Below are 23,319 nucleotides of genomic sequence, written 5' to 3'. Positions count from 1 at the left end.
CGCCGGGCTCAGGGAAGCCGCACGCTAGCCCCAGCATAAAGGAGGAGGGGAAAAGGCCAAATTACTTCTCTCCGAAACAAAGAGGCTTTTTACCAGAAACAAGCCGTGATAAATATTAGAGTGGCATCGCGAGCCATTCAGCACCTGCCCGCGGCGATTGCAGGCAGCGAGGCGACGGGGACGCAGAGCGAGAGGGGAGCGCGGCGGCCCCACGAGCGCCGAACATGGAAATAATCACCTTCGGATAATGCGCGCGCTTTAAATAGGGTCACGGGGCCGGCGCTGCCCGCGGAGCCCCTGGGCCAGGGTCGTGAGGGCGGCGATGGGCAGGGTGGACGCGGCGGCCGGGCAGGGGTGCGGGGCCCCTCGGCAGCCCCCTGCTCCGTCGCCCTGGGCCCAGCCGAGGGCAGGGGTTCCAGTGGGACGTGGCAGTGGTCTGGGCAGGTCCACCCAGAGCCCACCCACCTGCTCACATCGGGGAGCGGGCAGGGAAGGCCCGAGCAGCTTGTCCCTGGCTCCCCTGTGGGTGATGGGATTCTCCCCGAGCTGCGGGGTGACCTTGGGGAGGCGAGTCTGACCTTGCAGCGGGCTGAGACCCGGGACCCCCCGGGTGGTGCTGACGGGACGTGCTGCGTCCCAGCCTCGATGGACTTGCTGCTCGGGCCCCGTCCCCAGCCTTCGTTGCTGGGCATCGGTTTCTGCAGCTGTGCAGCGGGTAGACCAGTAGTCTGCTTCTCGGTGCTCCAGGCTCACCGAGGACATATGCAGCCAGGAGATTCCTGTGTGGGTGCTAGAGAAGGGGTCCCGGGAGCCGCGCCCCGCAGCCATGCCGGGGCTGCTAGGAGGCAGCACAGGGTAGCCCGGCTTTGCCACGGGGGGCTCTGGGACCCTGGACTGTGACCATTGCCACCTCGACTGCCCATCTCCAAAGAGCAGGGAGCCGTGTCCGAAGTCAAGGCTGCCCCAGGTTTGGAGACAAAAGAACACGTGCGTGTGAAAATGGGAGGCGCGCGGAGGCGCCCGCTTTCGGGACTGGTCCCCTGAGGAGGAAGACTCGAGTCTCGGATCTCAGGAGACCCCACGCCGGGGGGCGGAGACGGCGCCAAGCCAGACCCCGAGGCCCGCCGCCCGCGCCCGCCCAGCTCTCCGGGGCCTTAATGGCCATCGGCCTGCAGCTGGCTCCCCCGTGCCTGCAGGCAAGGTCCCGGGCGCGGGCTGGGAAAATAAACGGCGATTGATTATTATTAATATTTAGCATGTTTGCGGGGCCGTCTTTTCCTGGTGCTATTAATCTGCCGTGTTAATAACAGCTCCCGCGCTGGCCTCGGAGGCCCGGTGGCGGCTCGGGGAATGCCAATGAGCCCGCGCGCAAGGGCCCCCTGGGCAGCGTCTGCTGGGAGGCGGGACATTTCCCAGAGCAGTGCGGGCTTTGTCCTGCCGAAGCCCGGATCGGGGCGAATTTGTTGTGCCCTGGGTTTGCTGACGGCGAGAGCGCGGTAGCCGGGCTGCACCGCCGTGGCCACCGCTCCCTTCCTAGCCGGTGTTTCCAGGAGAGGGGCTTTGGGTCACGCCTTTAGCCCCCCGGTCGCGCTCATCAAGGAGCCTCCTCTGCGCCTGGCAACCCTTGACAGAGAAGCAGCTGCGCAGAGACCCCGAGTCGAAGCCCTGGTCGCTTTCCCTGGGGAGCTGCCCCTCGGCGGCTGCGCTCCCCAGCCTCCGGCTTACCAGGCGTCTTCTACAGGCCCCGCTTGGCCCCGTACCGTCCCTCCCTTTCCCTCCCCCCCCCCACCTCCACTCACGGTCCTGGGACTCCACAAGGGCACCATCCACTGGGATCTCGGAGGGGCCCCGTGTATGGCCCTCCCCCCATCCCCCACCTGGTCTTGAGAGATAAAACAAGGAGCAAAGTACCACTTGTATCACCAAAAGCCACAAGTGGAGGATACAGCTCAGTGTGGGAGCCGGTGGACCTGCGGCTGAACCCCAGAGTTCACACGTGTGTCTACCCTGTCCCTAGAATGCTGCCCCACATAGGCCACCTCAGGTAGACGGAGGAAGGTGGCGAAGGGCCAGCCCTGAGGTCGCTGCAGAGAACCCAGGAAGGGGCAGGGGAGTTGGGCTGAGAAGATCCAGGTGTCCTTCTCAGATGAGACAGTCATTGTCAAAGGCGGGAGAGGAGCCACAGAGCCATACTAATGGGGCTCCATCCTCAGGGAAGGAAAGTTATGAGTTGGGATTAAGGGTCCCTGCCTTCTACCTTCCAATTAAGAATTACCTTTTGGATTTCCTTTGCCTCCATACACCCACCTCTCTATCCATCCTTCCATCCATCCACCATCTACCCATTCACCCACCCATCCAACCACCTTTCCACCCACTAACCCACCAATCCACCCATCCCATTCATCCACTCTTGCACTCACCCATCCTCATCCTCCCATCCACTATCTATCCACCCATTCATCCACCAATCATTATCCACTCATCCATTCATCCATTTATTTATCCATCCATGTACTCACTCATGCACTTATCCATCCATTCATCCTTCTATCCATCTACCCACTCACCCATCTACCCATGCACCTATCTATCCATCCATCCACCCACCCATCCACCCATTCTGTCCACCCATTCATGCACTCGTCCATCCATCCATCCATCCATCCCTTCATCCATCCATCCATCATCCATCTACCATCCATCATCCATCCATCCACCCATCTATTCACCCACCCATCCAACCACCAATCAACCCATCCCATCCACCCACTCTTGCACTCACCCATTCTCATCCTCCCGTCCACCCATCTACCCACCCACCCATCTATCTACCAACCCATTCATCCACTCACCCATCCATCCATTTATCTATCCATCCATCTACTCATTCATGTACTTACCCATCTATCCATCCTTCTATCTATCCATCCACCCTCCATCATCCTCTATCCATCTATCCACCCATCCACCATCCATCCACCCATCCATCCATCCTCCCTCCCTCCATCCTCCCTCCACCCTTGATTCCTTTCCTACGTACTTTCCACCGGGCATGGGGTGACCACCACTCAAGACACGGACACCTTCGGCCCCTGACTAGCTGCGTGGCCTTGAGGGAGTCTCTCACCCCTTGGGCCTCACTGTCCTGTCCTAAGAAGCCGGTGAAATCACAAGTCTGCCTGCCTCATGGGGCCTAGCTCTGGTGCCTGCCATGCATTCTGCTGGCCCAGTATCAGTCCAGCAAGTTGTCAGCAGGGGGAAAAAGACAGCGATTTCAACAACTTCTGCCTAGACACGTGGCGCGCCTGAGCCAGGGAGAAGGTCGTGTTCTGACCAGACCTGGCTTTAGGTGCTCGGTGGCTTCCAGAGTCACTCCTGGACTAGCTCATGGCTCGTGGGAGAGCTGCTTCCTCCAGGTCTTAGAGTCACAGCTAAGGCTTTCTCCATCCTCAACTCGGCCTTACCTCTGTCGCCACTATTTATTTTATACTTTGAGCTTTACAAGTTAAGCATTCAATTATAGACACGGTTTTTGATAGGCCTGGTGAAATTTTGAGCTGCCCGAGGTGCTAATAAAGCTTTGCGTTGGCCTTTGGGGAGGGGTCCTACAGTTGGTGACACTGTGGGGGCCTCAGACCTGTGGCTAACACACACCCTGCCGAGGGGGCTTCCAGAAGACACGAGGCTCGAGGCTTCCACTGGCCTCGGCAGGGGGCTTCACTTAGAAACAGCTCGGATGCCTGGCCAAGCTTGGGCTTTCCTGGAAACGTAGCTCCAGCTTCAGTGGAGAGCTTTTGGATGCGGTCCCTGCCAGCTCTACTAGGAGAGAGTGAAGGAACATTCTGGAAGTGTTGTCAAAGACTTTGGACCCCTTTCATCCCCCAAAAAAGTCCTTTCATAAAAGCAAGCAGTTAATGGGGTCTGGAGCTGACCCCTTTGAAAACAACATCTACCCGAGGGAGGCAACGGGAAACCCGGACATGGTCATTTAAAAATGCTTTCCAAATTTCCCCACCGTTGTGTCTGCAACTACTTGCTCCGATCACGTCTGCACAGCCTTGGCCAGGTCCGCAAGGGAGGAAGGAACTGGCGTTGAAACAGAATTCTGTAGAGATGGAGCTTCTTTAAGTTACGTCTTCCTTTGTTTGCTCCCGATATGAAGAATGACTCGCGCCCCCGGCTCTCTCCTGGCCGCCAGCCCGGGAGGCCAGCGGCCGAGTGGCCAGCTCGTGGCCTTGCTAGAGTCGGGTCAGGGCACACACGGGGCCAGTCCAGACTTGCAGGCTGGTCTTTGGAAAGTTGTAAGGAGATGCTTTAGCCCCCGCCGGGTTCCCCAGCGCACCCGGGCCACTTGCGCGTCCCCTGACCCATTCCGCCAGCCCCACCTGCTCAGGCCCTGCCGGGAACTCAGCCTCGAGGGGGTGTCCCGTGGGGGCCTTTCAGAGCGCAGCTGGTCTCGCTCCACCCCAGGGTTTCTGGCTTGGTGGGTCTGGGTGTGGCCAAGGACCTCCGGCTCTCACGAGCCCCCAGGGGTCCTGGCACACCACCCTGAGAACGGCTGAGCCAGAGGCCAGGCGTTCCACACAACAGGGTCCACGTGCCTCTCGCTGCCTCACCCTGGGCCGGAGCGGCCGAGGTGACCCGGGGCCCAGGCCCGAGGCCCCTGGGTGCTACTACTTCCAGACTCAGGTCAATCGCACCCCGGCATTCCTGCCGGGAGAGCTCTGTCCCTCTCGGGCCATTGGGGGAGGACGGCAGCTTGTGCCCCTTCCCGCAGACGCTCACCTCCGAGAGCCCCTGTCCCCCTGCCCCAGCGCATGGACGGGGCCTGCAGGCCCCCCGGGCTTCCTGGGCCCCGGCTCTGCGCCCCGGGGCTCCCTGCCCACCGCCTGGCGCTGCCCAGGAGACGAGGAGATGCCTTCCCTCCCTGCCCCTCGGGGACCTGTGCCCCCATCGGCCCGCTCCCGTCTCCCCTTCCCGGCAGCCGCAGGCTTGGGCTCAGAGGTGCCGCCTGCCTCAGTGCCCCATGTTTCCGCTGCCGCGGGGGGATGAAAGCACCGCAGCAGAGAGCCCCAAACCGGGCAGGGGCTAAAACCCCAGGAGTGTCCCGCCCGCAGGCTCTGGGGGCTGGAAGGGGGGCTGCAGGTGTGGGGGGCCTCGGCAGCAGGGGCTCCCCGGCCTCTTCAGTGCCTAGAGCCCTCCGGCCGTGCTTCATTCCCGGCCCGTGCGTGCGTCCGCCGCTGCGTCCACGCGGCCGGCGCCTGTCCCTCCTCCCCTCCTCACGAGAACCCCCAGCGCCCCTGGCCAGGCCCTCCCTGCCCCACCCAGCCAGTCGCCTCTTACAGATCCTGCGTCCAGATAATGTCGCCTCCATGGGGCGGGGCGCCAGGACCTGAATGTGTCCTTCTGGGGGACGCAGTTTACCTGCAACAAGGAACTCCGCGGCAGCCCCCTCCCCGCGGCCGCGCAGCCGCTTTCCGGCGCGAAGCTCTGGGGTGTGCGCCGTGACCGGATCCCCTTGCCTCGGCTGGGTTCCCAGCGCGCTGCGGCGCCATGTCCTCTGGGGCCATCGCGGCTGGCCTCGTCTCCCAGACATGGTCCGGCGTCCTTGGGAGCAGGCAGCAGCCCTGGCCTGGTTGAGGTGTGGGTGCAGTTTAACTGCACGCTGACCCGATTCCGTGCGATTCCACGTGTCACCGCTCCCCACGAGATGCTTGACCTTGGGGACCCGGCGGGGGCGTGTAGCTGCAGGTGCACCTGGAGAGGTTCACCTGTGAATACTGTGGGGCAGGAGAGGGGCGGGCGCTCGGGGGCTCGTGCCACATCGGCAGTGGGCCTGCTTGACTGTGGCACCGCAGTGACTTTGGAGAGCGAAGGTCACAATTCCAGCCCCAGATGTGCTCTTGGGGGGAGGTTGGGGCGGCTGTGAGGACGGGAAGGAGCTGGCCGGACTGTGTCCTGGCTGTCCCCTGCTGAGCGTTGACACATCGCCCGGGGTGAGCGTGATTATTCGGACTCACTGCCCCAAGCTGTTGGCCCTGTGGGGCTGACCACGCCCGGGCGTCACCGTGTTAATGAGGGGCTGGGCTGGTGGGCTGGGCAAGGAGAGAGGTGGCTTTCGGGGGCTCTGTGCTGTGGGCTGCACTGGGGCGTGGCCAGCGACCCCAGGGGGCAGTTCCTGTGGCTGCAGCACTCCCAGGTATGAGGACAGGGCTTCCACGTAGCCCCGAGGCAGGTGGCACATGGGCACAGAGGCCGTGGCCAGGTGGCCCAGCCGGGCAAGCATCTCCCCTGCCGCCTTCAAGTCCTCCCTGGCAGGGCCGGTCATGCCTGGGCCACGGGGAGAAGGTCAAGGCCAAGGCCAGGCACCGTACTTTGTGATCAGAACTTCCTCGGCAAACCGCGTCCATGGCAGGGACCCTGCGATCGTGCCGCGAGCAGCGTGGCCTGTGTCTGGCAGTCACCGTCTCTGTTCCCTCCCCCTCCCACTGTCCTTTTCTCCCCATTTGGAGGGACAGTCCTGCCCACTGAAGGGTTGGCTTCGAGTCAGCGGAGGACCCCCAGGCCCTGAGATGACCGCGGGCCACGCTCTCAAGCCCCCGGCAGCCTCCCCTCCACTGCTGGCCTGCGCCCTGCCGCAGCCCTTCGGGGCATCCTCCTCTCCACAGTGCGGCCACGCCACTTCTCATGCTGAACTTAAGTGACCGGGAGAAAGGCAGGCAGCTGCTCGCCCCTGCGGTGCCGCCAGGGCGCCTGCGGGGTGGGTGCTGGGTCAGGTACGTTTCTAACGCCAGGAGGGTCGGTGGGATGTCGGCCCAGAAACGGGGTGTGCGTGCATGTGCGCATACCAGCATGTGCACACATGCGCACCTGCATACTTATGTGAACAAATGTGTGTGCACGTGAGTGTGCATCTTCATATGTGTGTGTGCAATTACATGTACACGTGTGAGTGTGTAGGCATGTGCATGTGGGTGCGTGTCTGCAGATGTGTTCACGTTCATGTGCAGGAGGGCGCATGTTTTTGCACATGTGGGCATGTGTGGATATGCACATGAGTACATGTTTGTGACCCTGTGATTGCAGATGTGTGCACATGAGTAAGCATGGGCGTGTACAAGAGTGTGTGCAGACACGTGCGTGTGTGTGCACATTTGGCTGTGTGTAGAAGTGTGTGGACATAAGTGCACGTGGGCACACATGAGTATATGAATGTGTGTGCGTGTGCATGCATGTGTGCCCCTGTGTGTGCATGAGTGTGTGTGAGCATATGAGTGTGTGCATGTGTGTACCTGTGTGTGTGCGTGTGTGCGTGAGCATTTGGGGGTGGGGGACACGGCAGCCATCGGCTGGCATTGTGTGGGGAAAACCCAGCCATCTCAGCCTGGCTGGAGGCACCGCTGGGCACAGCCCTTATCTTTGTCCAGTTGTGAAAGCCCGGGGAGCCTTCTAGAACACACACGTCTCTCCCGCCCAACGTCGCTGCCGTGGCAGCTGAGGACTGACTCATGGCCCCCGCCTGCCCATGTGGGGCAGCTCTGGCTCGGGTGAGGCCCTGCCGAGGGCAGCCCGGCTGGGCCAGGACTCGGGGTCCAGGTGTCAAAGGTCAGGACCAGGTGCTGGGAGCAGGGGGCTTGGTGGGGCAGGGGGTGCCAGCAAGTTCTCTCTCCCGTGTGAAGGGAGAAGGTGGCAGCCCACGGGGGAGATGGTCAGCTGAGGAGGCCGGCGGGAGCCCCCTTGGGGTCAGACGTGTTCTCGGGGTCAGGCGGTCCTTTTCCCCATGCCCCATGTGTCCCCCCACCGACCCGCTTCTCTTCCGTGTGCGGTGGGTCCAGGGCCTCTCTCAGGCACTGGCCTGGCCCCTCCACTCCCACCTGGCTCCTGGGCAGCTCCGGGGCAGAGGCCACGGGCAACGACTCCCAGCAGGCTTTTGGGGGGCTGGCGTGGACCCCAGCCCGTGCCCGGGTCTCCAGGAATGCTGCAGATGGCCCCACAGAGAGTGGCTGAGCTCAGCCCCCACCCTCCTTGGCAGCCTGGGGCCCTCCCAGAGGGCAGCGGGTGATTCGGGTTCTCTGAGCGGCAGGTGGCGGCACCGCTGGTCGGACGCCCTGACCCGGGAGAGCAGTGACCACGTGGCCCGTGAGGACGCGCTTTCAGCGCTGCCCAGCGTCTTCTAGGAAAGCCGTTCTGCGCAGCGTGTCTGAGTTCCGGGCGCAGAGGCCTCCCGTGGGCGTCAGGCAGCAAGGCAGGCGGAGGCTGCGCATCCGCGCCCCAGCCCTGCCTGGTGCCGAGAGCGTCGGCGCACTCCTCCCTGCCACAGAGGCGGCGCCCAAAGCCGGAGCGTAAGAGCTCGCTCGGTGTCCCCAGGAGCTGGGCCAGAAGGGCCAGAACCAGACTGCAGGTGCCCCCGCCTTTTCCCGTCGTAGTACCAGTCCCGCCCCGGGCCCGCTCCCCTGCCCTCCGACTCTTGCCTCAGGATAAAGCCGGTGATGACAAGGGGGGTGCCGAGTCAAGCACCTGGCGCCGTTTTCAGCTTGCTTCCCCGCGTTCGCTGTAATCTGAACTTCCGAGGAACGGCCCGGTGCACGGCTGCTGTGTGTCCCTCGACTTTCTCTCCAGGAACGCTGGCTGCCCCATCCGAGGTGGCCTCAGGCTTTTGTTTGGAAGCAGCCACTCCCTGCAACCCCAGGCCGCGACCTGGACGCCCCGCGGTGGCGGGAAGCCGGAGTGTGTCCCTTCACACAGCAGGGTGCTCGAGCGGACCCGCTGTTCTTAAGTAGGGAGGGGCTTGTTAGGGTAGAGTCTTGTCGGGGTTATCTAGACGCTCGCGCGGTGGTAAGGAAGAGCGCGAGGGGTCCGGCGTAGCCTTCCTCTTCTCCCCAGTAGCAACAGTTTGCAGAACGACTAGAAAAGTGACACTGATCAACCCACCACTCGTATCCAGATTTCCGCTCTGTGACTTGGACCATCTGTGTGTGCAGCAATTCCTCTACATGCACGTAGGGCGTGGCGTGAACCGTGGCTGGCTGGAGGAGCATGGTGCAATCCGTGGCTGGCCAGGTGTGCGTGGCAATGGCCATGGCTGGCCGAGTGTGTGGCACGAGCTGCGGCTGGCCACGTGTGCGTGGGGCAAACCGTGGCTGGCCAAGTGTGTGGCATGAGCGTGGCTGGCCAAGTGTGTGGCATGAGCGTGGCTGGCTGAATGTGCATGGCGTGAGCCGCGGCTGGCCAAGTGTGCGTGGCGGTGGTTGTGGCTGGCCACAGCCACGTGCACGCAGGTGGGGTGCCTGACCCTCATAGCTGGTTTCAGTGTTGGGGTGTGGGTGAGTGCACGCCTCCTTCCCTCAAAGACACGCTCGTGCGTGCGAGTTCTGGGGATGGGGGCAGATCCTCCTACAGAAAATTAGGTGTCTTGGGAGGGCCACGAGCGTGGGGGTCGCCATCTGGGCCCCCTGAGGTGGAGCGGCTCCGGCCCCAGGGTGGGAGTCCAGCTCGTGGAGAGGGTGACCGGGTGCTGCGGGGCCGAGCCGCTGGTGAAACACACCGTGTCCACGGGCAGTGGCAACACTGAAAGCCAGCCTGGAGACGTGCCGGGACCTTGGGCTGCTGTGGCCGAGCACAGCCAGGCGCAGGCGGCAGGGGCTGGGGCCCTGGGGTCCACAAACACAGGGGTCTCCCGGCGGGGGACGGCCGTGTCCTTCCCTGCGGGCGCCCGGGGTGGCCGGGGGCCGGCCGGTACTTTCAGGGCTGCGGGCCTGGCTGGAGGCACCTCTGGGCACAGCCCTTCCCTTTGTCCAGTTGTGAAAGCCCGGGGAGGCCCCTCCCCTTTGCGCACTCACTTCCACACTCACACCCACTTGTTCATATACATACTCACACTTAACACTCCCCAACACCCTCCTGTTCACATATTCTGTACTCACACTTCTATACGCTTGTGCACACTTAGCCTTACACACCTCCACACACGGATGTCCGTGCTCTCACGTGCTCACAGTTCTCACCCTCACGCCCTCATTCACGCGCCACACCCACATGCTCACACACTTGCTCGCACACGTGCGGGACCCTGGCTCCTTGCCCGGGCCCCCGGGGCCGCCTGGGCTCCAGGCGGGAAGCTACAAGGGGCTGCTTCAGCCGATACCCGTAAACCTCTGCGCACGACAGGAGGAGCTGGAACACACCAGACATCGACTCGGGAAAACTCCCTCGTGTCCCCCCACCGAGGACGAAGGTCTAGCGCTGTCCTGTCCGGTGGGGGGAGCGGCTCCTGAGAAGGCCCGGGGGTCTTGCCCTCGGTGCTCGCCCCCCGCGGACTGGCCCGCTGGGATTTGGCGCCGTTCACCCGCACGGTGGGAGGCGCAGGAGGGACCCTGCAGGGCGGGCACCCCCCACGCCCACCGGCCAGTCCCGTGCGTGGCCCGAATTCGTGGCTCCCCCTTCTCTCCAGTCTGCCGTCCGGGCCAGAGGCCAGATTTTTCGTGGGGAAATGGTGGCGGACACCGACAGAGGTGTGTCCCCCTTCCTGGGGGCGGGGGCCGAGAAGGCTTCCCGTCGCGTGGCTAGAAGAGACCCTGGCCCAAGCTGAGATGTCTGGTGGATCCTGGCGGGGGCCACGGGACAGTGAGCAGCCGGCCGCGAGACCCCACCCTGGGGGCCACTGGGGGCCCTCTGCTTCCCCGGCCGGCGTACGAGCCCAGACAGCTGCTGGTCCACATGCTGGACAGAGGGACAAACCAACGAACGGCATCTCAGCAAGAATTCACCGAATATTCAAAGGCCTGCCCGGATGCCGAGTGTGCAGCCGGAGCTTCGGCGGTGGCTGCGTCCACCCTCCGCAGCCAGGCCTGCTGCGCCCTCCTTCCTCCATGCCAGCGCCCCCTCCCCGCTCCTCCCTGCTTTACTATTTTGGAAGGTCTCCGGGGAGAACCTCTAGGAAGGGTGGGCTCGCTCGGGAGCCCCTAGCCCATGGCAAAGCCCGATGAAGAACCTCGGGTCTCCTGCGCGGTCGGTGGCCCAGGGCTCTGCAGCCTGGACTTCCGGATCGTTCTGGGCGCTGCCCTGCTGCCCGCCCGTGGTCAGAGAGGCCGGGGACACGGGGCCCGCGGACCTGGAGGTGGACAGCGAGTCAAGCAGGGCTTCCCCGAGGGACCCTCGCTCCCCAACGCCGTCCACCCGGGGCAGGGGGCCCGAGGCGGGTGGCGACCCAGGCTGACCGTCCCCAGGGCATCCAGGCTGAGGCTTGCGGGGGCAAAGCTGACCTTGAAACCCGACCCCGGGAGCGGAGGGCTTGGTGCTCGTTCTCACTGCAGGCGATGCTCCCCCGGGACCCCCGGGACCCCTGGGGCCTTTGCCGTGCCTCGTTTTCTCAAAGCGTCTCCTCCACGCTCCTTGGGCCTCCCCTCGTCCACCTCGATGGAAGCGCTGGCCTCCCGGGCGAGGAGGACCCGTGAAAGGGGGTCTCGGGTGGTCCCGGGGGCCGCGCGGCCGCCCTCCCGGCCGGGGCCCCCGCGGCCTTTAATCAGCAGGAAGCACCCCCTCGCTCGCGGCCGCAGAGCGCGGAGTTTCCTTGGGAGGTGGGGGTTTGCAGAAGTAGAACTCGAGCAGAAGGAAAACACGAGCGCGAGATGAGCGTGGGGCGCGTTTCCCTTTCCCTCCAGCCGAGCGCCCCAAAGGGGCGGGGGCGCCCGTCTTTGTCCCGCACGGCCCAAGCAGCCCCACCCTTGGGGCACGAGGGAAGGGTGTTGGCAGGGCCCCCGCCCACCCGTTTTGCTGGTGAGCCCTTTAGTGTGGTTCCCAGCTCCGGATAACGATGAGGGGCTGTCGACTGCCCCCGTTCCCCGCCGGGCCGCGCCGCGGGGATGGCGCAGGGTGCGTCCAGCGGGGCCCTCGGCGCCCTCGGCGGAGGAGCCGCCGCTCTGCTGCTGGCGTTTGAAAGGACCGCACGAACCGTTGAGAAAGGAGCCTGTGGCCACGTAAACCCTAGTCATTCCTTCCGTGAACGCTGCTAAACTAAATAAGTGTCCTCCCCGTGGTTTTTTTCTCCTTGCAAGACTTTGGCTTCTATTGAAAGACAGCACTTGGTGACGCTGGAGCCGATGTCGCCGCCGGCACGAGGGATCCGAAGCCGTTTCCCTGCACTTGAAAGTTCTTCCTCCCGGGCGGCTTCTATCCGCCGCCATCGCCAGGGCCTGCTGCGCAAGGCCAAGGGTGGTTTTAGGGTCCCGGTCGCGATGACCGGGGGGTTTTACACGGAAACATCTAGATGGGGGCCGGGGAATTCCGAGTGGAAGGCGTTCTCAGCCCCCGCCGCCCCTTTCCCTGCGCCCTCCCTGCTCTTTCCTCGCTGTCCCCCTGCCCCTGCTGCTCCCAGCCTTTGCCCCAGAGGCAGGTGGCAGGTGGCTCCAGCTCCTAACCCTAACCCTCAGCTGTCCCTTGGGGTGACTGCGGGGACCCCTTTGGCTCCGTCCTGCGGCCTGCAGCCTCGTGAGGCCCTCGTTCATGTCTCAACAGACCTCCGTCCCCACGAGGTCAGCGGGAACCTTTCAGAAACCGCCCCAGGGCCCCGTTGACCTTATAGGGCCATCCAGAGCCGCTCAGGTCTTGGGGGAGCAGCTCAGAGCAACTTTCACATGAACCCAAGAAGCAGCGGGTGCCAAGCCTCTGGCCACCCCAGAACTTGGGGCGAGCTTCAGACCCGTGGTTTCCAAAGCCCCAGACATGCCCCGAAATGGTCCAGGGGTGCAGGTGCCCTTTCCACCCCGGCTTGGCAACGACGCACACGCAGCCTTTCCCTGCGCGCCTACAGCCGGGCGAGCACGTGCCCTCGAGCCGCCGCCGGGAGGCCGGGGACCGCCGTGTGAGCCCCGCGTGGCCGATGGACGGGCAGGCTCAGGGTGTGGGGGGGCCTTGAACGAGGACCCCTGCCTCCGTGCTCGGGACGGAGCAGGGCTGGTGTCGCCGGGGAAGGGGCGGCTGGGGGGCATCTGGCCGGACCCTGCGTCCCGGGGGGAGGTCGCCACGGCGCTGACGTGGCCTGCTCTTTCCCGCAGGTGACGCCGACGCTGGGCGTAGCATGTTCGAGCCCGACGCGGACCTCCTGGCCGGTGAGAGCGCCGAGGACGAGACGGAGGGCAGCGTCATGTCGCCCGTGCCCATGGGGCCGCCGTCCCCCTTCCCCACCAGTGAGGACTTCACGCCCAAGGAGGGCTCGCCCTACGAGGCCCCCGTCTACGTTCCCGACGACATCCCCATCCCCCCCGACTTCGAGCTCCGGGAATCGTCCATCCCGGGCGCCGGCCTGGGGGTCTGGGCCAAGAAGAGGATGGAAGCCGGGCTGCGCTTTGGCCCCTGCGTGGTGGCGGCCCGCACTGCGCTGAAGGACGCGGACTTCGGATGGGAGGTGAGTGTGGCCGGCGTGGGTCAGGGGGAGCGGGGCGTCGACCCTGTGCTCCGTCCCTTCATCGAACTGGCCGGGCAGCCACTGTCCGAGGTGGGAGGCCCGGGCGGAGAGACCCTCTGAAGGCCGCGCTTCCCGGGTTCGTTCCTCCTGTAGCGCGTGCAACGCGATTCGGACGGCATCGGGGCCCTGGCGGATGCCCGCGGCCTCCGGGTCGCTCACTCTTCCCGGGGACGTGTCCTCGCTGAGCGTGTCTGAAAGGGCCCCGTGCTTCCAGCTTGGGTCATAGGCACCAAGAGCAAGGAGATGAATCGAATGTCCCTGCAGCAGGGGGCAGCCTGGGGTCACTCGGGGGCCGGGCATGGAAACCTGTCTTTTTAGGGTGCTTGGGCGGCCCTGAGACCTGCCCCAGGCCTGAAGCGTTTAAGCCCTAAGGAGGTGCATACACGATGCCAAGGGGGCACCCTCTGCTCGCCCCCAGGGCAGGTTCTCTCAGCTTCGCTCAGCTCTGCAGCGCCCACTGCGCAGGGCGGCGAGGAGCTACGCCGGCCTGCCCACCAGAGAGGGGCATCTTGCCAACCGCCCGGCGGGTGCTGGCCGCCTTGCAGCTGCCAGAGCCCACCTGGGGCTGACCTGCTGCGGGGTGAGACAGGGAAGCAGAGGCACGTTAGAGGAGGGGGCCGGCACGGACCCCAGCCTTCTGGCCACTCAAGGTGGCCACGCAGTCCTATGTCCAGCAGCGTTTTGGCCGGAACTGCCGGGCACAAGACGCAAACCCAGGTTCAGCGACAGCTTTCAGACGTGCTTGGATCGCGGCCCGCTCTGGCAAGGGGCGGCTATCACCACTGGACGGCGGTCCCCAAGCAGCGCAGGACGCGGGGAGCGGAGTGAGAGCTGGTGCTGGTGGAGCCCTGGGCCTGGCCCCTCTGCTTTCCCACCTTTTGGTGCCTTTGGGAAATTCCCAAGAATTTGTCCTTGTTTTAGGAGAGTGAGGGGAGATTCAGGGCTGCTTCTTCTCCGTCTTGCTTTGCAGTTTCCAAACTCCTGTACTTTATGCCTTTTTATCTCTAGAGGCATAGAATGTGCTAGAACATTCCCTCTTGGGATCCCTGGGAGGCCCCCGACACCTTTCCTGGGGCCAGTCGCGTTCAGGGCTCCTGCGGGCCTCGGGGGAGCCCAATGGTCATGTGCATGTCGGCAGGCAGAAGGGAGACCACGCTCCAAGAGGGAAGGGGCAGGCCTCCTGCAGGTGTGCCCTACAGGTGAGCCCCGGCAGGTGTGCCCCGGCAGGTGTGCCCTACAGGTGTGCCCCAACAGGTGTGCCGTACAGGTGTGTCTTGACAGGGGGAGCCTCAGACTTCCCAGCACGCCGGGTGGAGTGAGCGGCTCATTGTCAGGAACACAGAGGGGCGCAGGTGCGTCCCCCGAGCCAGCACTCTGCCCTCGGGGTCTCGACTTTCCAGGTGGGAGGCTGGGGGCGGGGGGCCAAGTCCCCACTACCCCGTGGTCCCCAGGAGCTGGCTGAAGGATTGGGGTCACCTTTGGAACAGACTGGCGAGGGGCTGGGGGCCAGGTGAGGCTGGGGGGCTCCGAATCTCGGCACCCATTGGGCGCGTTGCCTTTGGCAAACCCCGGGGCAGGGAAGCGTTTTGGGCTGTGCCACAGAATTGGCTTTGGTGGCAGAGCCTGCCCAGCCCTTCCACGCCTCACCGTGCGGGAGAGGAATTTAAGGGCGTCTGGCAGTACGTCGTGCTAGGGCGTGAGGGGCCTACAGGTAGCATATTGGGTGACCTTGAGGCGACTTTGTCCTTGTCTGTTTGCTTGTTTGAAAGAAGCGGCCGCGCCGCGCTGGCCCCACGCTGCCCGGCCTGGTACAGGCCTTGCGATTATCTGCTGCGGCTGTTGACTTTGCGATATCACTGATTCCCAGTGGACGTGCCGGAACGTTCTGACTGTGGCGCGCTCGCGTTTCTGCAGCTCGTTCCGTGATCCTGGCCTGACAGCTGCCTCGCGGGCCGGCGCGCAGAAATACATGCCCTCCACCCGGCGTCCTCCGGCAGTGGTCCAGGGGCACCCGGCATCGTCTCATCCGACTCTGGCTCTGTACCCCCGCCGGGCACCGAGCGCCTGCCTCCCTGACCCGTCTCTCTGCCTTCCCGCTGTGGGCCAGGGGGGCGGGGTCCGCGTCGCCGCCTGCTCTGCGGAAGGAGCGAGGGAAGGACGCGGGCGCCAGGTCCCTGAGGACGGCGGCTCCCTGGGGCTCAGTGGGGGATTTTGGGGCAGAGGAGCGGTGGTCTCTGCGTTTCGCAGCCCTCCCAGGATTTTCCACGCGCGACCCGGGCAGGAGGGCACCGTGGCGCTATGCGTTTCGCCCCCTCCCCCGGTACGACGGCAGCCAGTGGGGGAAGGGGCTCGCCTGGGTGCCCTGGTGCTGGGCATTCTCCTCCACCCGCCGTGTCTTATCTCCTTATCGTGCTAACAAGGCCCCAGATTAGAAACCGAAGGTCCGGCCCCCGCCCCTCCAGGGCCCCCGCGGTTCCTACGGGAGCTGAGCCGCCCGTTAACCCCCGAGTTACTGGCGCGATGCAGGCAGACCCGCCCCACCCCACCCCCCGCGCCCACGAGCGCGTCCACCCGGAGGCTCTCCTGGGGTGTCGGGGGCAGGCGAGGGGGGCGGAGAATAACCCGACAGGATGTTCGTGGGCCAGTGGCACCGTCCGCAGCGGGAGCCGGCCCGACCCGGTGGTACCAGGAGCAGCGCACGGCCGCCCGGGTTCCGCGTCTGCCGCTGAGACGTGTGGCCGGCTCGCCGTCACGCTGGCAGCCGACGTTTCTAATTGAGGAGGCCGGTTTGACCGGAACGTCCCTGCCGCTCTGTCACTGAGAAGCAGCAGGTTCTGACATTTTAGCGAGGCGGGGAGACCGCAGCCGGGAAGCGCCAGCCCCGCCACCCCCGTGGCTCGGTTTGGGGCCGGCCTGAGCGCGGCAGGCGCGTGGCTTTTCCCGCCGGGTCTGGGGTCCGGCTCTGGGGTCGGGGGTGCCGGAGGGACCCGCCAGCGGGACCCCAGCCCAGGCACGAGGGCAGCCCCGCTCCGAGCCCCGGTGGACAATCAGGGTTAAATCGATTACTCTGCTCTCCATTCGGGGATACCATGGAAACCATTTCCTTTCTGCTCTTAGAACAAAATCCTTGTTCTGGACAACTCAGTTGGAATGAAATGAAAAGGTCCTCTTGGGTGTCGCTGCAGACGCCCGCCTGATCAGCACACGCAGTTTCGGGTCACTCCGCCCACCCTCCCCCCAGGTGCCGGCTGCTGGCCCAAGGGTAGGGGGCTACGACCTCTGGGGTCAAGGTCGTGGCCTCTTGGTCCCTCCGGCAGAGCAGGCTCAGGTTCACCGGTGGCCGAGCTCCCCCCTCCCAATGTTCTTAGAGGCGAGCCCACCGCTCCCAGGCCCATCTGGGGGCGCGCCAATCTGGGGCCGAGCCCACCCCCTCCCATGCTGATCCGGGGGCCGTGGCTTCCTGGGTCCTGTCCACGTGGGGATGGGAAAGGCGTTTTAGCCCCCACCCCCTCTCCTGGGTGTTGTTCCCTTCTGGACCGACCACATCCGTGGGGCGGGGGCACGCGGTGCCCTTAGGAGGGCTGGTCTGGCCCCACTTGTGGAGGGCGCCCGAGGCGTGGCCAGTCCTGCCCCCACGGGAGGCTCGCGCCCTTCTCCCACCTGCCATCCCGAGCACCCGGAATAAATCACCCCGGGCCTGCGTCTCACTGCCCCTGGGGGCTGAGGAAAGCAATGAATTCGATCATTAGTGGAGTAAATCATGACATTTATCATCGTGCTGTTTATTTTGCTAATTAAGTGATGGCTGTGTGTGACAGCCCCGCAGGGAGAGGGGCTGGGAAGAGGCCCCTCCGGGGGCTCCCGAGCAGGCGATGAGCTGCCAGGGCGCGTGGGAACCGCCGGCCTCTCCGCTGACCCGCTGCCCGAGCCCGCGGTCGTCACTTCAGCCCGTGGTCGTCACTTCAGCCCGGGCGCGGCCTTGCTGCCCCTTTCCTGCACAATCCCCGCCGCCCGTCGAGGCCCAGGCCTGTCCCGGCCTCTCCCGAAAGCCCCCGCTGCCCCTGGCCAGCCTGCGACCTCTGGCCCCCAGTGCCCCGCTGCCCTCCCTGTCGTCCACCCCTGCAGCTACGAGGCCAGCTTCAGGGTTGGGGAGCCGGTTGGGGGCACCGGGGGCAGGAGGTGACAGATGTGCCTCCGCCACCCAGCAAAGGCCAGTGCCCCCGGTCGCGTCCTGCCGCATCCTCCCTTCGGGCCTGTCCCCCGCGAGGCTCGGGTGGCCTCTCGGGGGCCTGGAGCGGGGCCAGCCCCTTACGGCTGAATCAATCCGCCTGCCCCCCGGGGGAGGGTGCTAACGGAAATTGATGGGGTTCAGTCATCTGAAGAATTTACTCACGCAGATGACCTCAGCCCTGGCGTTAGTCTCTGAATATTAATATACTTGTTCGTTTGTTCAATCAACAAACGGGCTGCGCCTGCCGGCTCTGGAGCCAGGGCCCGTGGGAAGCTCCAGGTTACGGGAAAACAGTCTCAGGGTCTCCCGTTCTCCCGCTTTACAGGGACATGGCCCCCGGGCAGCTCTGCCGGGATCCCGGTGATGGCTCGAGGGACCTGGTAGTGGCCGCAGAGGGCCAAGGACCCGCCAGCTGCCCGGGGGACCAGGCTGGGGACGTGGCGGGCGAGGGCTGCCCAGCACTGCCCTCTCGGATTGGGAGGAGCGTCTGCAAATTTAATACTCAGTCATTAGCCCGAGCACTGGGCACCGTGGGGCCGAGAGGGCAACATCCCCCACGCGTGCCCGCCGACGGGGATGATTTGAAGGTGATGCTTTCCTCCCCTGCGGTGAGGCTGGCCAAGCACCCCTAAAATAAGGTGCATGCGTGCAGAGGCCTATTTTCAGGCCAAAGTATGGGAGTGACGATGGAGTCCGGGGGCCGCCCGGCAGCGGCAGGGGGAGTGCCGCCTCCGCGTCCCGCAGCCCGGAGGAGCGGGAGAGGGGCTTGGGGGCGCCCAAAAGTGCAGCTCCAGGAAATGACTCCTGAGTCCTGGGCTGAAGCCAAATTCGTCAAATGGCAGGAGGTTAGGGAGGGCCGATGGCGCCCACGGTGCCCACAGCGGGGCCCCAGCTCAGCCTGAGATTCGGGGCGCGTGCCCCCCCTGCCCCCGGCCTGCTCTGTCGCTCACACACACCAACTCGCAAGGCCCTGTCCTCCTGAAGAACGAAGCATGTGCAGATTGCGGGGGCTGCCCCGGCACGGGTGTGCACGCGCGTGTGTGTGTATATGCACAGACACCCCAGCACACCTCCCCACCAAGGCCCGGATCCGTCGGCTTCGGGGATCCTCGCGGGGGCAGTGCAAAGGGGAGGGCACCGCTCGCTGGAATCGGCTGGATTTCAGAGGCAGCAGAACCTGGAGAGAACCTTCCAGGCTCTGCATCGATTGCCAGCTTCAGGGGTCAGCGGTCCTCGGAGCGCGGCGCCCGCCGCACGGAGCTGTGCCTTCCAGGCAGGAGCCGCCCGCGGCCTGGGCGAGCTCTGGGCTCTGGAACCAGCTCCGGGTCTGCCCTGACACTTCGGCACTTGCACCAACACCAGGGCCACGCGTCGCCGTGGAGACCGCGCAGCTCCAAGCGTGGTAAGGGCGAGGCTTCCCTGCCCCTGAGCCGCCGCGCGCGCTTCAACAAGATCCCGGTGACAGTTAAGGGAGGACGGGCGGGACACAGCGAACCCAGAGGACACGGCGAGCTGGCAGGGGTGGCCTCAGGGTCTGTGGAAAGTGTGAGGGTCCCCCAAGACCCCCCATGGCAGCCCTGGAAGAGGAAGCATCTGTCCCGCCTTCTCCTGACGTTCTGGGTGTGGGCTCCTGCCCAGCCCCGGGGGTCCCGGCCGGGGGCGCCCACCACCTGTCGCGCCCAGACTCAGCCTTTCCCGGGAGGCACCCCCCCATATAGCACGGCCGAGGCCCCCGGGGCAGCCCGCGGCCCGTCACCCTCCAGCACCCACAAACAGCGGCCAGTGCAGGCTCGAGAGCCGCAGGCACTTCCCTCGCCCGGCCCCTGCCCAAGCGGAGCGCACACGTCCTGGGTCGGGGCCCGGGGGCCACTCCCAGCCCCACCAAGCCCGGGGGACCCCAGCCCTGGGATCAAAGTGGGGAAAGCGTGACCCGTGGGGGCTCCTGCTGGGGGGTGCCAGGCGCTCCTGGGGAGCAGGTGCACCCCAGCCCGGGTGGGAGGGGCAGGGCCTGACCCCTGATCATTTCTGCAATCTGGCATAAAATAACTTTAACTGGCACTTTCCCCCAACCTGTCTGGGCTCGGAGGCCGGTTAGGGGTGTTCTTTATGGTTTCCTGGGCATCCTAGGACAGGGGTGCCAGCCGGGCTCTTGTCTTGGCCGCACTTTGAGATCATCTGGGGACAGTTAGAAATGTGGGTGCCAGGCCCCCCCCCCCAGGGACAGCTGCACTGCGGCCAGGTGCAGGACCAACCTGGGCTCCGGTCCCGGTTTTGGACAGACGGGCTGGCCCCCAGGGAGACCCCCAGCCTGAGCAAGCCGGGCTGGCGGTCCCCCCACCTGGGCACTGGGCTCGTAGCAGCTCCCGGAGAGTCCGAATGGCCAGTCTAGACAGAAGCGGGGGGAGGCTGAAGCGGGTGGGGAGCTTTGCCCAGGGAACCCACCCGCCTGCCAGCCTGTTCAGAAAGGCGTCTGCCTCCAGGGACCGAGGCCGAGGGCAGGGGGTCTCGCCACTGGGGGGCTGCCGTCGCCAGCGCTGAGCTGGGGGCTGCCCCCAGCGGGCCCGCGGGCCCAGCGTCCATGTTCAGCGCCACACCCTCAAACGCCTGCACGAGCCGCTCACACACGTGCACACCCGCACACACGTGGGCTCCCAGAGCCCCGCACACGCGCTCACACAGTCACCCGCGTGGACTTGTGCTCACACACGGTCCTGCACCTTCACACATGGACTTACACACTCACACATGGAATGACACACACTCGCATGTGGATCTATATACTCATGGTATTACACACCCTCACACATGGACTTGCACACTCACATGGCATTACACACCCGAACATGTGGACTTGCACCCTCCCACACACGTGGACTTGCACACGCACGTAGAGGCAAAGGCGCGTTGCCGCTACGTCCCAGCACAGGATCCTGCTCTGCCTTCTCGGGGCTTCTCCCCCCGGGGCTGAGCTTGGCACCTGCTCGTGCCGGCGTGCCAGGATGTGGCCCGGCCTCGTGTTCCGTGGCTGTAGCGCCATCTCGGTTTTTACTCTTTTAAGTCCCAGCAGGTCACAGGGGAGGGAGCGGCCGCGGCGGGCCTGGCGGCGTTGGCTCGGACGGCTGGGTTTTGCAGGCGCCGTCGGGCGGCTGTCACCGCGTGCTTTCGGGCAGGGGCTCCTCCGTCCCAAGGCCCGTCCCCGAAAGCCAGGGCTGGGCTAGACCGTCCTGTCCCGCACGGGGGGGGCCGTCTCGGCAGCGCCTCTGCCGCGCGGCCCTTGTGGCCTGGGCGGGCCCACGGGCCCGTCCGTGTCGTCTCTGCCTGTCTGCGCGGCTTCCTCTCCGTGACCCGGCTGCCCGGGCTCCGTCTCGGCTCTTGGGGAGTTTTATTTTAGGCCGAGAAGCACTTCAGGCTTTCTCCTTCCTCATGAGTTCCCCAGTGTGTTTAGGGAGGTACAACCTGCACCCAGCCGGCACCCCAATCCTCCGGGCGCCCACACACCACCACGAGGTCACCTCTGGGGCAGCGGCGCCCGGCACCCAGGGGGCGTGGGAGCAGGACTGCGGGGAGGCCCCACTCTCGTGGGAGGGCCAGGGTGTGAGCCGCAAGGAGCAGCATCAAGTCCCCAACCCTCTCCCACTTCTCCCAGGGCCCATGACATCAGGTCCAGACGTTCCTAGCCCAAGAATGGCCTGGAATCCTGCCCTATCTTCAGCCCAGCTCTGAGGCCGGGTATATAAGGAATTTGAGAAAAAAGGAGAGAGAATGACTAAGAATACCTCCCCGATAGCTCTCCTTTATTTCCTTAAGGGGTAATAACTCAGCCGCAATCCAGCAGAGGGTACTTTCTTTAAATAGAGCATTCTGATTCACAAGCAAAAAAGGAAATAAATATTTTCTTTTCATTTTCGAGAGAGGTCCATGAATGCCAGTTTTAAATGGTGTCTTGCCATCCGCGGCAGGCTCAGGCTCACACCAGGACGGCCAGAGCCCAGCCGGGCTCAAGGACGGCCCCTCGGGAGCCACGGACGTGAGCAGGGGCGTCAGGGCGGTCGGCAGGAGGCTGAGCTGGAGCCAGGATGGTTTGGGGAGCCCTCACCCAACCGCCGTCCCTGGGCTCCCACTGCACGCAAGCACTACCCGGACACCCACTGTGCACCACCGTCCTTGGTCTCCCACTGTGTGCCGTCGTCCCCAGGCATCCACTGATCACCACCGTAACCAGGGACCCACTATGTGCCACTATTCCTGGGCTCCCACTGTGCGCTGCCGTCCCTGGGCTCCCACTGTGCACTGCCATTCCCAGGCACCCACTGTGCGCTGCCAATCCCACGCACCCACTGTGCGCTGCCATCCCAGGCACCCACGCTGTGCTGCCATCCCAGGCACCCACTGCACGCCGAGGCCCATGCCAAGCTCTTTCTCCTCCGTAGCGCTCCCAGCAAACTGCAGTCTGGCCTTAGCTGCTTCCGTTTTGATGACGGGAAACAGGTGAAGAAAGCGGAGAGAGCCCGCTGCGGGTCTCCAAGTCCATCCAGACAGGGGCGGTGTGGTCAGGGGTGGGAGGTCAGGGTGGGAGGCCAAAGGAGATGGGGAGCAGGGTCCCCTCAGAGGCCAGCAGAGGCTGCCTCCCTTCACCTTCCCCTGCCTCTGCCCCTCCTGAGCCCCCCAGGGTGGGAGATGAAAGCTGGGGCAGCGGGGGCGGGCGTGAGCAGGGGCGCCGGGCTGGTGGCCGGGAGCCGGGGGTCCGCAGGGGACAGAGCTGCGTCCAGACCTGGCTGTGTTGGCAGCGTGGCCGGGCCTCACTCTCACTCGGGGGCGGCAGGGTCCTCCTTTGGAAATGGGCCACGCCCCAGCGTGGGGGCCACGGGAAGGGGCCGCGAGTGTCCCCAGGGCCCTTGCCCTGAGTCTGGTTCCCCGGACCCCCCCAAGGGAGCTGCCCACAGTGTCGCGGTCAGCCGAGGCCTGGCTGGGCGAGGGCTGCGGAGCAGAGCTGTGTCCAGGCCAAGGCCAGGGGGCGCAAAGCCAGGATGCCCCAAAACTGAAGGCAGCCTTTCCCACGGCTCACTCCTGCCTTGGAGCCCCTGGAGCTTAGGAAACCTCGCGGGGCCCTTTGAGAATGCAGATTCCCGGGCCTGCTTACCAGGTTAGAATTCCTGGGGGCGGGGCCTGGGAGTCTGCATTCTGAAGCCATTGAAGAGCGGGGTGCCTTTAGGAGACTGGGAGAACCCTCCGCAGGGAGGAGCCCTGAGAGGGCCTCGACTGGATCTCCCTGCCCGCCCCCTCCCTCCCTCCCCCCCCACGCATGGCGGCCCAGGGAAGCATTTTCCTGCAGGTGCGGCGGGCGGGGCCCATGAGGGCCCGCGGCCAAAGTGGAAGGTGCAAGGGGCGCAGCCAGGGGCTCCCGGCAGGACAGAGGGCTGCGGGGCCGGGGGCGGCCAGGCAGGCTCCTGCTCGTCCAGGTTGAGGCCGGAGGGGCAGGTGAGGCTGAGGAGCGGGCCCCTGAGGGGGTCTCACCACCCGGCCCCAAAACAGCCGCTGCCGGTAGCCCAGGAGGCTTCTGGGACGGGACCGCCCCAGGGCGGGTGGGGGCTCCGGGCACTGAGTGGCCGGGCCCCCCCGAAAC

General features: G+C 65.2%; 1 protein-coding gene across 4 annotated transcripts in view; it reads left to right on the top strand.

Annotated features, from left to right (window-relative positions):
- The window catches only part of PRDM16 (PR/SET domain 16), a 320,281-nt gene that overhangs the window by 88,421 nt on the left and 208,541 nt on the right, over positions 1–23,319 (top strand). For all 4 annotated transcript variants that reach the window (XM_058304601.2, XM_058304600.2, XM_058304599.2 and 1 more), the window contains exon 2: positions 13,056–13,405. In XM_058304601.2, the coding sequence (XP_058160584.1) occupies positions 13,056–13,405 (350 nt within the window). The remainder of the gene's footprint in view (positions 1–13,055; positions 13,406–23,319) is intronic.

The sequence above is a fragment of the Dasypus novemcinctus genome, chromosome 9 (genome assembly GCF_030445035.2).
Source record: "Dasypus novemcinctus isolate mDasNov1 chromosome 9, mDasNov1.1.hap2, whole genome shotgun sequence".
Classification (NCBI taxonomy): domain Eukaryota; kingdom Metazoa; phylum Chordata; class Mammalia; order Cingulata; family Dasypodidae; genus Dasypus; species Dasypus novemcinctus.
Note: the sequence above shows the minus strand (reverse complement) of the source record. Positions and strands in the feature narration are given on the sequence as shown.